This window comes from Podarcis filfolensis (genome assembly GCF_964270895.1).
Source record: "Podarcis filfolensis genome assembly, chromosome: 2".
Lineage (NCBI taxonomy): Eukaryota > Metazoa > Chordata > Lepidosauria > Squamata > Lacertidae > Podarcis > Podarcis filfolensis.
The window spans coordinates 31,931,719-31,949,522 of record NC_139605.1 but is presented as its reverse complement, the minus strand read 5'-3'; the positions used below and the strand labels follow the sequence as shown (position 1 = coordinate 31,949,522).

The 17,804-nt window shown below is 40.5% G+C and overlaps 1 protein-coding gene across 8 annotated transcripts in view; it reads right to left on the bottom strand.

The window, feature by feature from the left end:
• LOC310756457 (contactin-6-like) overlaps nucleotides 1-17,804 on the bottom strand; it is a 187,518-nt gene that overhangs the window by 14,844 nt on the left and 154,870 nt on the right. For 6 of the 8 annotated variants that reach the window (XM_083600580.1, XM_083600579.1, XM_083600583.1 and 3 more), the window contains 7 exons: nucleotides 11,961-12,136; nucleotides 10,391-10,508; nucleotides 8,326-8,484; nucleotides 8,091-8,240; nucleotides 5,890-5,960; nucleotides 1,167-1,401; nucleotides 714-829 (listed from right to left, as the gene is read on the bottom strand). In XM_083600580.1, the coding sequence (XP_083456706.1) occupies nucleotides 714-829; nucleotides 1,167-1,401; nucleotides 5,890-5,960; nucleotides 8,091-8,240; nucleotides 8,326-8,484; nucleotides 10,391-10,508; nucleotides 11,961-12,136 (1,025 nt within the window). The remainder of the gene's footprint in view (nucleotides 1-713; nucleotides 830-1,166; nucleotides 1,402-5,889; nucleotides 5,961-8,090; nucleotides 8,241-8,325; nucleotides 8,485-10,390; nucleotides 10,509-11,960; nucleotides 12,137-17,804) is intronic. The other 2 variants (XR_014544887.1, XM_083600585.1) reach the window with 1 other exon arrangement.

Sequence of the window (17,804 nt, the reverse complement as noted above, 5' to 3'; positions counted from 1 at the left end):
ACACGGAAACGCCGTTTACCTTCCCGCTGGAGTGGTACCTATTTATCTACTTGCACTTTGACATGCTTTTGAACTGCTAGGTTGGCAGGGGCAGGGACCAAGCAACAGGGGCTCACCCTGTCGCGGGGATTCGAACCACCGACCTTCTGATTGGCAAGTCCTAGGCTCTGTAGTTTAACCCACTGCACCACCCGCGTCCCCATGGAATATTTACAGAGATTCTAATTGCACAGGGTGAGTTTGTCTAAAAAACAACAACCCCAGAATCTTATTCAAAGCTGAAAGGAGATCAGTCTGTCTGCAAATAACCACATGCAAGGCATTGGACTAGAGGATATGTACACAAAAGCAGGAGAGGTTGAGGTTGAAAAGTTGTGTTGCAAGAATGCTGATGCTCAGGAGGCAGGAAACCAGAAAGGCTATTAATGAAATAGCAGAGAAGATGGTGTGTTGGAAAGGAGGAGTCAAATAATGGGATGAAACAATCTTGAAAATCTGGAAAATGACAGTTAAAAGTGGAGCTTGATCAGAGAGGGACAAGAAAGAATGGACGTGAAATGTTGGCATACAGCAAGTGAACAGAAAAGGTTTCAGTAGAACCTAGGGAACTGTGGGGCAAAAATAAAAAGGAACAGAAGGGTAAGGTAGTATATATCTATAGATGAATGAACCAGCTATATTTGACTACAAAAATCTAATATGAAGTGTCCCACCTCATAGCCAAGAACCCTTCCAGTATGTCTGTTCCACACAACAGGATTCCAAGAGACTTCTATTTCTGAGGCTGAGAAACTTTGTACAATGGTTCCAGTTGGTGCTATCTGTGGCTCTGGGAGAGCAATAGTGGCACAGAAAACACACATTTTAGAGACCACAATGTAATACCAAGTTGTTATAATGAAAAATAAACAGAAGGGGTTATAAATCTGCAGAAATCATGAAAAGACTGATCTCTCACAACTAAAGACTTCCTGTGGCAACCAACTTCTTATGATGTAGTGAATTTAGCTGTTGAACCACCATGACATTATTGCACAGCAATGCATCCATGCCATGGTCTAGGGTGTGATGTCAAACGCTTCACAATTTGGTTCAGAGATCAGTTACACCAAAGTAAGAAGACCCAACAATGTCATAAATGGTAAGACATGGATGATTTTGCTTACCGTCTTCTCCAGAGTACACAATATATATTGGGCTCATTGTGCCTACTCCTTCATGATTGAAGACTCCCACTTTCACTTCAAAAGGGAATAAGGGTGTGATGCTTTCATTTCTATAGATGTATTTGGATGCCTCCACTGAGGCAACCACTGCCTTTGTCCAGCTTGCAGAGCCCAGAGGCCGGAACATAATAATGTAGCCAAAACCTTCCCCGTATTGTAGTTCCTCAGGAACTGACTGCAAGAGGCATAAAAATCAATCAATAACCACTTGCAAGCACTGTATATGCTGTTTTAATTGAATCTTCTCTCTATCAGTATATTTTAGTTGTATTGATTTGGTTGACTGTGCTTCCAAGAAGATAATAATGTTTGCTCCATCAGTCAACGTAATATTGAAAATAACAATAAAAATAAATCAATTGAGGCAATCAATTTAGAAACAAAAGACCTAATCAGCAGCATTAAAAGCATGCACTACATTTTAAAAATTAGACTCATTTCATTATCATCTTAGTTTGCTTTTGATTTTCCACCATCCTACACACACTTTGGAGTGCTGAATTGCTAATTTTTAAAGAATTACAGCAGAATGGAAGTGACTATTGCTATATAAGTGTATACCAACTTGGTGAATGCAACTTTGGGCCATGCTACATGAGGCACACTAGATTCATGAATGGACCTCCTAGTATTTCTATTTTACTAAAAGCTCACATGGGAATGCGGTCCAAATTGGCAGATCTGGGAAAAGGGTTAATCATTTTCCCATTGCCATTTCCCAGATCATAGTGCCCCAAGATGTACATGTAAGTTTAGTGTGTGTCATAAGAATATAACCAGTATTTTTTTTTTTGTAGTTTCAACATTCTATAATTTCAACATTGCCATGTTTTCATCTGTAAGTATGGCCAAAGCAACATTTCTCTTAATAAACCAAATGGACAAAATATGCACTGGTGACTATGTTGATATTATTTTCATGAGGGCGTCCTTTTCCTTATACATACTTTATGGAAAAAGAAATAGTGGTGGAATATTGGAGCCATTAAGGCTTCATCTGTGCTCTTTAGTAAAACATCAGAAGAACTTCCTGACAGTAAGAGCTGTTCGACAGTGGAATTTGCTGTCAAGGAGTGTGGTGGAGTCTCCTTCTTTGGAGGTCTTTAAGCAGAGGCTTGACAACCATATGTCAGGAGTGCTCTGATGGTGTTTCCTGCTTGGCAGGGGGTTGGACTCGATGGCCCTTGTGGTCTCTTCCAACTCTATGATTCTATGATTCTATCATACCCATAATCACGTCAAAGGAACCACTGCTTCAAAGGTAGAGGAAGAACATTAAAAGCCAACTAAGTTGGTGAATCCTGAAATAAATTAGAGGAACTAATCATCTTTAGGGTTCATATAGACACTGCGGAATACGAAGGTATGTTCATGGGGATCAATATACAATGATACAATAAAGCACTGAGATTGGATTATCACAGTAAAAAAGTACCAATACAGTACTATGCCATTGAGAATTGGATATGGATGGAAGTACCTAAATGCATAGATAGAATGTTTTGTTTTGTTTTTAATTGCTTTTAGCATTCACTGCTTACCCTTGTGACAAGAAGTGGGTATACAGCAGTAATACTGATTTATTTACTGGACATACCAGAAAAGTAATCACGCCTTTCTGGTTTTTTGCTGCTGTTCTTTGTTCAGACTTGCAATATATAGCTGTGATTGATATTAGAGAGACAGGAAATCTGCATATCTATCATCTGTCCATCTACCTAATGTCTCATACTACTTGCTGGATTATTTAATTTTGGGGAGATGCTCCTGTAATACTGAATTTATCCTGGCTGGTTGATCAATTAATCTCAGTAAAGCAGAATTATGGTGTTCTGTTTTGCAAAATAAAAACTCAAGTGTTAAAATCCAATGTGCAGCATTTTTGAAACTTGCATCTGAGTCACTTTTCTAGCATAAAGCAGTTAGAGAAATATGATAAAAGAAATGCTGCAATGTACTCTGGGAAATATATTTTTTAAAAAACCCATAATTTATAATGTGGCACAATTTTTCGGTATTCATATTCCTTTAAACCGAAAGGTACAAAGTTATTGAATGCTAAAGAGAGAGGTCTTTTTTGTCATTTCTGGAAATCTTTCTGAAACCCCAAAAGTCCATCTTCCTGCCTAAGCTCTTTTCCTTTCTCTCCCTAATAAGTCAAAATACTCTCTTTGTTCCTGGTCTCTTTTTCTGGAGTGATGCACAGAAAGCAACTGTCAGTTGTCAAGTCAATGGGAATAAAGGACTAGCACATTTTACATGTTCCCTGTCACATGCTGACAGAGAAACATTTTCTCTCAGAAAGTGGGGTGTAATGCAGCTGTTTGTTAAAAGAACATAGCTTAAATGATGCACTGGACTCTTGCCATACCCATCTTTGTAAAGTAAATTCCGAGAGTGAGGGCAGCATAAGTGAACTACGAACAGAAAAAGTTTGTCACTTTATTTGTGCCAACTTACACATTTTGCAATGAAGAGTGTTCTTTTTCTTTAACTTTGGGGGAAAATACTTGCAGAAAGAACCTCTTAGGTTGGAAACTCAAATATTTATCATCTCCTTTTACTATATTTAGTGTAGTCAATTTTCTGGCTTAAAAAACTTGACATAAGGAGAGCCCTACTGAATCACCCCAGAGGTATGCCTAGGCCACCATCCTATTTCAGAAGCAACCAGAGGCTTATGATGTTCCCATAGCCAGAACATGATGGCTACAGGACTCTCCTGTCTTGTGTTCCCCAGCAACTGGTATTCACACACAAACCATGAACATGACTAGTAGCCACTGGTGATCCTCGCCTCAGTTAATTTGGTTAAATCCCCTTTTAAAGCCATCCATGTTGATCATCTTGCCGTTTTTAAATCTATAGTTTAGTTATGTGCCGTTTGAAGAAGTACTTTCATTTGTCTATATGGAAAATCTCCCACCATTCAAACTTACGTGATAAATCGTGTCCTCCTCTCAGACAGCACGCGTTGTGGTGAGATCATCAGACTGACCTCACTGCTGTTGTGGGTGGGAGTGATTGGATAGCCACAACAACCCGATTGGTGGTCCCTCGGTTGCTGGGGTAATTCTGGCCAATGGGATCGTTTCATGCATCAACCGAGGGACCTATATGTACCGCTGCATGTTGCGTTGAGCTTCTTCTTTTCTCCTCATGCATCGGATCACCCGCCCTCCCACCCTATATTTAGGGTTCATTATGACCTTGCTATGCTGTCGTGGGTCATCTGTTTTTGGGACAGGGGCCCGGTAGGAATTTTTCCATTTGGCTGATTGGCTGGTGCCACTTGGGTTTCGCCTGCCACGTAACAAATCATCACAACTTTGTAAGGTTTGGCGGTTAGGCATTGGTTCAATGTGGAGTTGAGGGGAGATTGTCAATGTGGTTCAATGTGGAGTTGAGGGGAGGTTGTTGTGTGATAGCGTATTCCGTTAAAGGAATCCAGGTGCTCACCATGCTTTTGTCTGATCCCCTTGCAGGGGTTAGGGCCACGCCGGAGCACCAGGGAGCTTTTGGGGTGAGGTTGCCTCTGTGGTAAGACCAATGCTCCCCCAGTCTGTTTACCCTTACTGAATTCTGCCAGTGTCCAGTTGTCAGTGATGCCCTGCTGGAGGTGAAGGTGCAGGTGCAGCTAGTTAAACCAAGGCCTAAGCAAACCACTCACATTCTGTAATCCATAAAGTTGTGGACAAAACTATGCCAATAACCTTAAACTAATATTGGTGTCAACTGTGTCTTTCTTTGGGAGGTCTTGGGGGTCTTCACACACAACCCTGGGTTCTCGGTAAAAACTTAACCTTATCCATTTCCCTACGCCACACATAATTTTATAAACCTGTTTTGTTCAAGGAACACTATTCTGCTCAATATGGAATGGCGTTACTCACTGTATAATGGCAACCACTTTATCTTATTTTGTATAATTGTGTATTACGTTGTCGTAACCCACCCTGGGTAAGAAAGGGCAGGTGAGAAATCCTATAAATAAATAAATAAAAGACATGCATGCATATAGTCAGACCAGCTTTGGGCCAAGTGAACAGTAATTCATGTACCTTGTAATGTTTTAAGTGAAACTTGCTCAAGGGACGTACTCACATCCTAGGTATAGTCTGTGACAATTCCCATTTGAACATTAAAAGGAGATCCACCTCTGGACTGCAAAAGTGATTGTGCATTTGGTTTGGGAACTTCTCCAGTTACCTCCAAAGCCACTCTTAGTTGGAACTACGTCTCAGTGATTTCAACTGAACTTATTTCCTTCAGCATGAATTATCCTTTGGGTATTTGATTTTGCCTTCTAAACATACACTGAGTGGTATTTGATACTGAAAGGCCATGTCTCCTTTTATGCATGACAGGGTATGCCTTGGCAGCATAATATTCCAAATGGGAGAAAACAACAGCAAGAGACATGCAAACAAAACTGTGTGGAATGTTTAATGTGCAAAATACCCAAACAGATTAGAGTGTTAAGCTGCCTTCTGCATAATGATGATAAGAGGACTACAGATGACTTCTAAACATCTTTATAACATGCTGCTCACAGTTTACTTCTCTAAATTGCTACCAGTGGTGCAACAAACCTGCTTTTGCTACACCTGTATTGTAATCTCCCTTCATTATATTGAAGAGCTGAAGCTGATTTACAAATTACCTCCCATGTTATGACGAGCTCAGACCGGCTTCCTCCACCTCCACTCACATTTGCTGGTGCCGCTGTAGGAACTAGGAGGGTAAAGCAAAAACCAAAACATCACAAATTTGCAAAATTAAAAAGGCATTCGTAATTTTGTAAATCCTTCTTTGAATGACCATATGAAAAGAGAAATCAATACATGAGATCCAAAGTCAATAGCGAGGTTTAGCATCCTGGTTGGCAATGGTTCCATTGCTCTCTGGACCAATGCAGATAAGTTCCAAAACTGACCATGGCTGAACTACAGATAAGTTCTCAACTGGGCTATGGGTTCCCTCAACACTTGGGGAGTGGATTCTATAGGGATAAAACTAATGTGCCTGTATAGATCATCTCATTATAGTGGATCTTGAGATAAGCTGGCAGTGGCTTAGATATGTGCAATGCCACAGGAACAATCTATGTGGTAAGCCACTAAGTACTTTAAATTAGTAGTAGGCTGATCATAATAGACTCAACTAGAAATCTACACAGGGTCGTTGACTTCTTGTTTTGTTGAGTTATTTTATTTTCAGATATGCCATATTCATGAAAATAACACATTATTTTGGGAATGCGGGGGCAGCCATTATCCTTTTTCATTGCTGCCGTTCACTTCAATTGATTTGTGTTAGATCTGCAAAAGTTTAAGAAGGAAAGGGAAATGGGGTGGTTAACTAAATGAAGAATTAAAAGGAGACTTTCAAGCCAAGCTCAACTAACATTCCACTGTTCCATGAACCAGTTAATGCTCAATTAGTGCTTGTGTTAAATGAGTTCAGTATTTACTGTATTTGCATGGGAAAGAAATTTATACTACTGCTCAACAAAGCCTCAACTGGGTCATAGTTGAGAAGCAGATGAAAATTTACGGTTAACTGCATCGGCAGAAGCGCAATTAATTCTCAGCTCCATTTTAATGAAATGAGCAGTGGCTCATTTGCCTCCAGGAATCTACAAATGCTCGATCGAGTTTTAGCTGGCAATGTAGACCTTATAAGACAGACTTTCTCATTCACCCTTTCATTGCTCTTTATTTGCCACACCTGTTACTCTGAGGATGATTTTAATTAGTAATCTAGAATCTTAGCAGCCAGCTGCACAACAGAAATGTTTCCCTTTTGCCTATGGGGCATCTGAGTAGTGAAGTGAGTAGAGTTTATCCAAATCTGCAGGACTCTTTGGTTCAATACTTTAACCTGTACACAACACCAGTGCCTCTGTTCTATTTCTGTATCGTCTACTCTACAGATTTTGGCAGTCCTAATGAGGGGATATCGAAGCCACATGAAGCTGTCTACGAAAGGTCAGAGTTTAAAGGAACTTTGTAAACCCTATCGTTTTGAATTCTACAGTGTATAAAATAGTCTGTGCAGCATAATAAGAAACATACTTTCCTTATCCATTCATCGTACAGTGATAGAATTATGCTTTCCCAGTACTTAGCAATAAAAAGCTCTGTGCATCATTAAAACAGGGATGAACTGCCTTCTGACTTCTGCATTTAATTGGGCTTACTCCCAGGACTGATGCCTAAGGAAGTAAAAGCTAATCGGCCGGAAGGGGGTGATGCATCCAGCCATTCTTCCTTCACACTTGGACTCTTGGGAATCAATTGGGAACCCCTTCAGAATAAGAGATCAGGGGGAGGAGAGGCTACTGTCAAACACCCTTCCATTGTTCCTGGACACCACCCTCCCGCAAAAAGAAACAAACAAACAAAAAACCCCCACTCACAATATTTTGAATTGCAAGCCAATTTTTAGCTTATAACAGGGATACAAAAATACAGAAGAACGTAACATTTGAATAACGATCTCCAAAGCCAACATCACTGAGCAGTAGAGGTGAGCCATTATGGCTTACAGTGGTACCTCAGGTTAAGTACTTAATTCGTTCCGGAGGTCCGTTCTTAACCTGAAACTGTTCTTAACCTGAAGCACCACTTTAGCTAATGGGGCCTCCTGCTGCTGCCGCGCCACCGGAGCACGATTTCTGCTCTCATCCTGAAGCAAAGTTCTTAACCTGAAGCACTATTTCTGGGTTAGCGGAGTCTGTAACCTGAAGCGTATGTAACCTGAGGCGTATGTAACACGAGGTACCACTGTACTTTTGAAATGAACAGTGTTACATTTTTTAAGGAGTTTCTCAACCCATCAAGACAATTTCAGGAAACCTACTGGATGCTTTAGTTCTTAGTAGCTCAGATGGTGTGCTTGGCTCTCCAATCCCAATACTATTGCCAGCCACAACACGAAATTCATATTCAACCCAAGGGTTCAGATCAACCACTGTTGCCGTGTGGGTCCTTCCATTAATAACTTCAGGAACTAAAACATGAAAGCAAAAAATGATTAGCGATGGAAGAATGTGAAACTATAGCATAGAATGTAAGTCAGAAATGTGGCTGCATACCTGTTGAAGCTGCTTGCCACCCAACTGAAAAAGGGGTCCTTATCTGAATAGTGTATATTTGGATTGGACTATTATTATCTGTTCCTTGTCTCCAGTTTAGCACTGCCGTTGTACTGGAAACATGTTCAATGTTAACATCTTTGGGAGGACCTGGAGTGCCTTATTTAAAAAGGAAGAAAATGCACATTTACTTTAGCAGAATACTTTGAAATGGTGCGGCTCTTTAGGGCTCTGTTGTGCATTTGATATCTACTACTAGATTGATTAGACAAAACAAAAAAAAATTTTTTCTTTCCAGTAGCACCTTAAAGACCAACTAAGTTAGTTCTTGGTATGAGCTTTCGTGTGCATGCACACTTCGTCAGATACACTGAAACAGAAGTTGCCAGATCCTTCTATATAGTGAGAAGGTGGGGAGGGGTATTACTCAGAAGGGTGGTGGGAATGGGTGGTTGGCAGATAGCTGTGATGAGCCTGTTGACAACTCTTAACAACTGCAATAGGTCTTACAGGAAAAAGCAAGGGGTGAGAAGGTGAAAAATGGCTTTGTCATGTATAATGAGATAAGAATCCAATGTCTTTGTTCAGACCAGGTCTCTCCATGGTTTTAAGTTTGGTAATGAGTTGCAATTCAGCAGCTTCTCTTTCCAGTCTATTTCTGAAATTCCTTTGTAGTAATACAGCTACTTTGAGATCTTTTCCTGTAAGACCTATTGCAGTCGTTAAGAGCCGTCAACAGGCTCATCACAGCTATCTGCCAACCACCCATTCCCACCACCCTTCTGAGTAATACCCCTCCCCACCTTCTCACTATATAGAAGGATCTGGCAACTTCTGTTTCAGTGTATCTGACGAAGTGTGCATGCACACGAAAGCTCATACCAAGAACTAACTTAGTTGGTCTTTAAGGTGCTACTGGAAAGAAAAAAAATTTTTTTGTTTTGACTATGGCAGACCAACACGGCTACCTATCTGTAACTAGATTGATTAGAGATATTTTTAGAAATCAGAAGTGAAGTAACCCGCTGGTTTAACCCCCTGCTGTAAGGCCATATGGCTTAAAGCATAACACAGATGTCTGTTTAGCCATTCCTCCTAGATTACAACCTAAACTATACAAAATACTTCTCTCTTCACTTTCTTAATAATCCAGAATAGTTCTCTGCCATCTCTGGCCCCAAAGGCCACCAAACTTATTTTCCTATTTTACTTAGCTCCTCCCTCTAGTAGGAGTGTCCTGTGAGAGGAACTCTTGAGAAGTCTGACGTCAACCTATAAAGCACATATACTGTGCAAGCACCACCCCTTACAATGTTATTCTCAGAGCAGATCTACTGGAATTAATGGGCCTAAGTTCATCATATCCATTAATATGAATGGGTCTACTCTGAGTAAAACTTTGTCGAATACCACCCTGTATTTCTAACCTGCCCTTCATCACCCGATCTCAGGATGCACACAAGACTATGTGCCAGTTCCTGCAAAATTAAAAAAAACACACCTGAATCCAATTATAAGAAATGAAAAGAGCAGGAAAATATTCGAATCACAACCACCAAGCTTTAAAAACACAGTGTGGTTTTCACACTCCTAATAATAATAAGATTAACTAAAATTGAGTATTCTACAGATGCCTGGAAAAACTAATACATTTTTTAAGCGGGCACTGAAATGAAGAAAGTTTGAGATCCAAACATACCTTAGAGGTATATATTTGTTTATGATATAGGATGCACAAACTAAGCATTCTCCTCTAACAAGATTATTGAGCAAATAATGGATTCGGTTTAACAGCTATGATATGCTATAGACATATATATCCTAGATTTTTAGAGTGTGAAAAAAGTGTGAGGAAGAAATAATGTCTGCCGGCGTTTGGATTTGAGTTGCTTAGATGCCCACTGGGCAAATTTTACTCTGATGGGAATATATGGTGGTAAGAAACATATCTGAGCTGTAGATCATGAGTTATTTACATTTCATTCAACCTCTTCTCTGATGCTGATGCATATAATATCATTCCCTGTGTTACAGTTAGCTGGCGTTTTATAGATAATAGACTTACCCCTTACAATAATTTCTGCTGTTTCAGATAGGTTGTCCATAGCTGTTTGTACTGTGCATCTGTATTTCCCAGAATGATTTAACTGAATGTTTCTTATCATAAGGTCCCCTACTGATTCCTTGAGATAAGAAGAGGAGAAATAGACACCTAATGCATTTTCTATAGTGGATATTTCTGTAATTTGCGAAGCATTAATAAAATACGTCGTTTTAAAGTCCGAGCATATACTGCTATCATCTGTTTATTTCATTTACATGCCTTTAATGCACCTCCACAAATAAAGCAAGCATTGAAAGCAAAAATATAAAGCAATAACACTTCTGGTGGGAGGATACCAGAACTGGGAGACTTCATGAGCGCTACTATCAGATGTCAAAGAAATAAACAACTATATGACATTTAGAAGACATCTGAAGGCAGCCCTGTTTAGGGAAGTTTTTAATGACTGATATTTTAATGTATTTTTAACCTTCTGTTGGAAGCCGCCCAGAGTGGCTTGGGAAACCCGTCCAGATGGGCAGGGTAGAAACAAATTATTATTATTATTATTATTATTATTATTATTATTATTATTATTATTATTCAGAGTGAGGCAGCCACCCCGGGCAGTTGATGCTGTGGTAGTGAGTGACAATGAGGCACTGGAATATAAAATTTGTGTGCCACCAAGCCTGCCCTATGCCCTATTAACTACCCTGCTTTTCTCAGGTGTGGTGTGGACAGTTGTCAGATCACTAGTGTTGAATATTCAACTCCATGTTCAATTGCCATCTGCACATGAAATTGCTGGAGAGTGTGTGTGTGTGTGTGTGTATCCTTGTCTTTTGCCCCAGACAGCAGCTTCTTTTTGGTCACCTAAGACTTAAACTCAAGTCTTTTAACCATCAGAAAAAAAGGCCATAGGAAGCTGCATGCCCATAGAAATATGTAAGGTGCTTTTTTATGAAGCTTTCCAGTAGAACAAGTCTTTATCACTCGTACTTGAAAGAACATGTTCCATTTCTTCTGGTGGGTTGAGAAATATAGTTTGGACTCATCCTCAGTTGTAGGAAAGGCATTTCCAGATACCCAGGTTGCTAACCCTTTTAGGGATTGTTGTTAGTTAGAGCTACCATGCTGGGAGCCTTCTGATTTTGATGTACATCCTAGTGGCTATTTCTTACTGTTTTAATATTTGGCCTTAACTGTAGACTTTGAGGAGCTTTACCCTGACAAATCATGCCCAATAGGGACCAAGGGACTGAGGGACAAGCATCCATAGCCATTGCAGGAACAGCACAGCACAAGTTGGTGCTGACACACTGCACATTTATCACCAACTATTCAGCAATGGACATAAATGGTAATGCAGATTTAGAATTATCATCTTTTTAAACACAGAGACAAAAACAAAACGACAGCACTAACCACAAATTAAACAAACATAGCTTTATGATTTCCCAATGCATATTACAAAAATAGGTCATTTAGGGCAAGGGGACCCATGTGATTTATGAATGGTTACACACACACACACACACACACACACACACACACACTGATTATATGAAGAAGTGTCTGTAAAACTTACTCCTCCGGCTCTTTCAAAATGACTCATTCTTCTTTTAAAATCTATAACATCTCCATTGAATGACCATGAAAACGCAACCTTGATAGATGGATCTTTGGATACCTGACAAGGCAGGACTACACTTTCTCCAACTGTAACATCCATATTGGAAGGTGGAGTAGTAATGATAGTCCTCTCTGTTGAAGGCAGAACAAGTCATTCTTGGTTGCATCAGTAGTTTACAAAAAATCAGTTACTTTAGAAAGAACTACCAGGATCCCAAAGGACTTGTGTTTACCCCCAAAAGCATCGGTTGAAAGAAGAAAAAAAAACCCTTTCAAGTAATTTAGATTACACTCCCAGCCACTTAATTAACGAAAATTATAGTTTGCTTAAGGGACAAGGGAATGAGCTAGAGCTTTGATTCCCGAACCCCTCCATTCTCATTGGCATGATTGTCAGATAAATTAGAGATAACAACTTCCCTGTTATAAGCAGTTTAGGCAAAAACAGCTTTTGTTGATGAAAGCATTATACAATCATGAGGATCATATGCATACAAAAAAAAAAAGCAGCAACATCAAGCTTAGTCAAGATGATAAATACTGTATGAATTAAGTATGGGTAGCTAGGAGGGAGAAAGAGGTGTGAAATGAAGATATAAGGGATGTATTTTTTATGATTAAAAATAACGTTAAGGTCTTTAGAAAAATGGAAAAAGTAAACAGCAGACTCCACTGTTCCTAACTTGTAGAAAGTATGAAATGATTTGTCAGAAAATATCGAGATATAATATATCCTGCATGTTTTGGGGGACAGGCTAGAAAGTGCAATGCTTTTCTCTCCAAATCTGTCATTCTGGGTACCTGCATTGGTATTTTGTAGGAAGGACTGAAGCACCTAGTGAAATTTTAGGTTAGTGCCTTTCAAATGGATGAAAGGGCTCTGATACCTTAGTGCAAAACATCCACATCCACACACACACACAGGGTAGGAAAGGGGTGGGGCAACATATAGAAAAGTATAGGAGGGATGAATGATTAACACTCCACAAGCAAATGAATGAGTGCTTGTTGTTATATGACAGAAGGAACCAATATTGACAAATTAGCCCATCCCTATCACCATATAATGGGACGCGGGTGGTGCTGTGGGTTAAACCACAGAGCCTAGGACTTGCCAATCAGAAGGTTGGCGGTTCGAATCCCCGCGATGGGGTGAGCTCCCGTTGCTCGGTCCCTGCTCCTGCCAACCTAGCAGTTCGAAAGCACATCAAAGTGCAAGTAGATAAATAGGTACCACTCTGGCGGGAAGGTAAACGGCATTTCCGTGCGCTGCTCTGGTTCACCAGAAGCATCTTAGTCATGCTGGCCACATGACCCGGAAGCTGTACGCCGGCTCCCTCGGCCAGTAAAGCGAGATGAGCGCCGCAACCTCAGAGTCGGCCACGACTGGACCTAATGGTCAGGGGTTCTTTATCACCACATATAAGCTTTGCGCAAAGAAATCAGGATGGATCTTGAATGAACTGGTCAAGACAGCCTGAACCTAAAAACTGCAACGAAAGCTCCATGTAAATGCATGAACATGAATTGTACCCTTCTGTCAACCCTGATTCCAAACACAGTACTCGTGGACTTGGCCTTTCCTTCCTTCCTTTATGTAACTGTACTTTTGGTGCAGAGCTTCTTAAGCATCTAAGCATATTCGGAAACACAACATATCATTTGCCACAACGTACCCACTTAATACCTGGCTCCAACACCCTGAGTACACCTCAACATGGAAATATGAGGACCCACTGGCTAAACTGACATACAAACTGCGGTACAAGGACAACTGTGACTTTAAGGAAGAATGGGACCTTTTTACAAATTATCTAAAAAGACAACAAAATGAACTAGACTCCTTGGCAGGTTTTGAATAAACATACACAAATTTATTGGTTGATAACATGGTAGATAGATAATGTAAGGATATGTATAATTTTAGAACATGCAGAGAGTAACATGTGCTGAGAAATCAGAGAGGGGAGCTGAGGGGGAGTCTCGGGGGGGAGGGAGGGTTTGATGGGGGGTGGGGAAAGGGGAAAAAATGAATATGATATGTTTTGATATTTTGTTACGTTGAAATTGCTAATAAAAACAATTTTTAAAAAAGGAAATAAGAGGACCCACAAAATGCTGAAGCCTAAGCCCCATGCAGGTGTTGGAATTCAGAAAAGAGTAAATATGTGTGGGGGTGTGTGTTCAGTAGCTCACCCCCCATCATCGTTCCCATAGCCCTCTGGAATTGGAAAATGATGGGTCCATGGGTACAGGAGAACTCCCCACTTTACATAGATGCCCTCCATGAGTTGTGGGCAACAGAAGCAACAACAGAGGTAGCACAGCTATCATGCTCATCCCTACTGAGCCTCTCACATTTACTCCTCGCTGCCTTGCAATGTGTGCATTGAGCTCCATCGTTCCATTTTGTTCTATTGTTCTGCTTTGTTAAGCAGTTCAGCCATGCATTATCCAGAGTCTACGTGTGCATTCTTGCAGTCTTAGCAAAACAAAAAAGCATATTTTATAGAAGACTGATGCTCGGTCTCTCTGGGTCTATCAGTCTAGCCAGATCACATCAAGTGCTATGAGTGATGCTAAGATGTTTGTTTCTCTTGATGCAAGCTGTTGTCTTTATGAGGTTTTCCTTAAGATTTCCATCTCAAATTTTTCTAAATGCCTCTTAAAAGCTCCCACGTTCCCATTATCTATCTGTCTTGCTTACTAACTGCAGACATGCATTATGGAGCATGCCCCGTTTCCAAAGAGAAAAATAGACAATGCACTCAGCGCACTTGAGGTATAATAAAGACTTCTTATCATAAGGAATAAACAACTCAATAAGCAGCAATAAACTTAATTTGCCCATTAGATATGCTTTTCGGAATTCTGACATTTCAGTTGAATATAATGCTGAAGCAATGAGGCCTATAATTGAACAGCCAAAACTTATCCAGAGGGGAACCAAAACAAATGTTCCCTGCAAACACTACCATTATGATAGCATGTTGTTATTTTGATTTTTAATAAATGTTGCAATTGTCAAATTAAGGCTTTTCTTTACGTTTGAAAAATTTAATTGTCACATCATTCACAATTAGGATACATGTCCGCTATATGAAAAAACACTTCAGAATCTTTAAATGCTGGGAGGCATCTAAGTAACTTTGGGCGCAGAGAATTGCTTGCACATATAACCTGGGGCTGGATTTTTTTTATTGAACAAAAATATACATGTGTGCACACTGTTGCAATGGCAAATCTCTCACTGGTTTTTATGTGCTATTTAAAATTAAAGTGTTTGCTACATTAAGTTGCTAGAGCCACCAATGGATAAGACAAAGATTCTAAGCATAAATGCATACATATATTTAAACAATTCCTGGTAAGATGTTATATACACAATCCAAGACATTATCTGTTCCTTAGCTGATTTTATAAGCCCCAAACAGTTTTCTTAGGGAATAACAGACATTTAACAAAAAAGGGAAACTAAAGTTTGGATGGGGGAAAAAAGGGAAACTAAAGTTTGGATGATAGTTTTCCAACTTCAGCAAATATATACAGTATATTGCTGAACATATTTACGGTGCTTGAAGAAACAGGCATAGCCATCTCAAAAGGAATGAGTAACAGAGCAATCCCACTGTCCCTCCCTCCCTCCCTCCTCCTCCTTGCATGTGAGAGGAACTGGGAGGGGTTTGGATTGGACTGAGATGTTTCCCTCTGCCAGTCTTGCCAACTATTGGCAATGAGGCCAGGCAGATCACTCTTCCATCTGCTGCTGAATGGGTAGGTGGGTGAGATTGCTGCTGGTGAGCTTCCTGCTAGCAGCAGCCCACAGAAAGCCCCACATTGGAGGTGGCACCTACTCTCTGCCCCAACCACCATGCATAGCATGGCTGTGAATGAGGTGATGGCCTCCTGCTGGGTGGGACTTGGGTTTGTAGCCAAAGAAGGGCATGTCAAATAATGCCAATAAATATTCTGACTTTTGGAACAACAAAGACTGCTTATGTTTGCTGGACGAAGGGGAGACAACTCTTTTGAAAATGTTAAGCAATGAGTACCACATATTGTATGAAACAAGGGCCAAAGCCAAGTAGTTGTGGAATACCTAGAGAGGTGCTCCTGTCTCCATCATTATTAACTTTCAGGATTCCTGTTTCCCCAGGCATTTAGTGGCTGAAGAATACTGTTTCCAGTATAAGTTTGGTACTCATTTTCATATTATTTGCGAATAGATTCCCCCCTCCCCCCGGAAGCAAATAACATGGAAATGAGCACTAGAACTGCACTATATTCCACTATCATTCCAGAAGTGGTTTTTATGTTGTGTGAAAGCTCAAATATAATGTAGAACCTATCAAGGGAAAGTCATGAAAGCAAAATAAACTGCCATGTGAATGTGGCCTTTGGCCCTGACTCTAGTTTGAGCTGTATGGGGAGTGGGAATTCCCCTCATTAGTGTCATTTTGTGTGTTATCTTTTTATGCATTGTGTATGAGCCTGCAATCCAGCACTGGGACACATGCAGGGTAGAAGAGTAGTAAAATGAGGCTGGGTTTTTTTTGATAAGAAGAAACAACAAAATTACTTGGTCAATGGACTTAGCTGCAGCATTCCCTGTATCACAGCTACAGCTTAAATGCGGGCAGTTTTGCTCTATGCTAGCCAGGCTATAAAAGATATCCAACCTGAACTGTTACCACTTTCATAACAACCAAGTGAAATGTAATTCACTTGACTACTGGTGTTACAGTAACATGGCTGCTGGCAAGGTAAAAGTATTTTGACGTTATAAAAATAAAACTAATCAGTGTGTATATTGGCGGGTGGGCGGGGAGAGACACGCAACTATGTTATCACAAGCTATAATGGCCACTCCATTTTTCTTCAAAATACCATCATTGTTAATGTTATCTAGTGTCACCCTTTTTTTGCAGAGGGCTGATAATTACATTTAAAGCAATTTGCCCCTAAAACCCATTCCTCATCAGTTATAGTCACAATTTAATGTCAGAATGCAGAGCTTTCTGTAGAGAAAACCAATTATTTTAAAATGCCAAACAAGATCAGATTGAGGAAAAACCACACACAAATACTTAAGTTGCCCCTCTACAGCTGCTGTTTCTTGGCACTTAAACAACCTCTTCATGGGTTTATCACTGGGGGCTTAACCCAAGCCCTTAAGAATGCTTCTGTATCTTTTGAGCTGTAGGAAAATCTCTATTAGCTGGCAGCCATGAACTGCCCCCACTCTCCTATCTTCAGGCACAGCAGCCATTACAAAGATGACAGGATGTATTTTAAGCCCGTCTGCAGCCAGAGTTCACCCATAGCTAAAGAGCTGCAGAGTTCTTGTATGGCTACGCTTCCTATCTGCACAGTACAAGCTATTGTACAGAAGGCTGTCCACAGGCACTCCATATTTTGCTACACGGATACTTGTCACATCAGCTGATGAAAAGCTCATGTTGGCCCAAACCTTCATTGGTATGGGTTGGATATTGACTACCTGTGTGCAGAACTCTGCCCTGGGGGTGGGGCTCCTGTTTACCCTTCTCCTTGCAGTCCCTGTGCCCATTAAAGAGCTGCTCCAAATGGCTGGGACATCCTTGAGAATAGTGTGAGAGTGGGGAACAGGCTGAATGGAGAATTAGTGAAAAAAGCCTCCGACCGTGCATGGGAATGCACCTCTAGCAGAAACGTTCCCTTCATTGAAATGAACGGGAAAGCCATGGCAGGCAGATTTGTGGTGGTTGTATATTCTGGGATTCACCCCTCATGTTTAGGAGCTATTCATCAGAAAATAGGC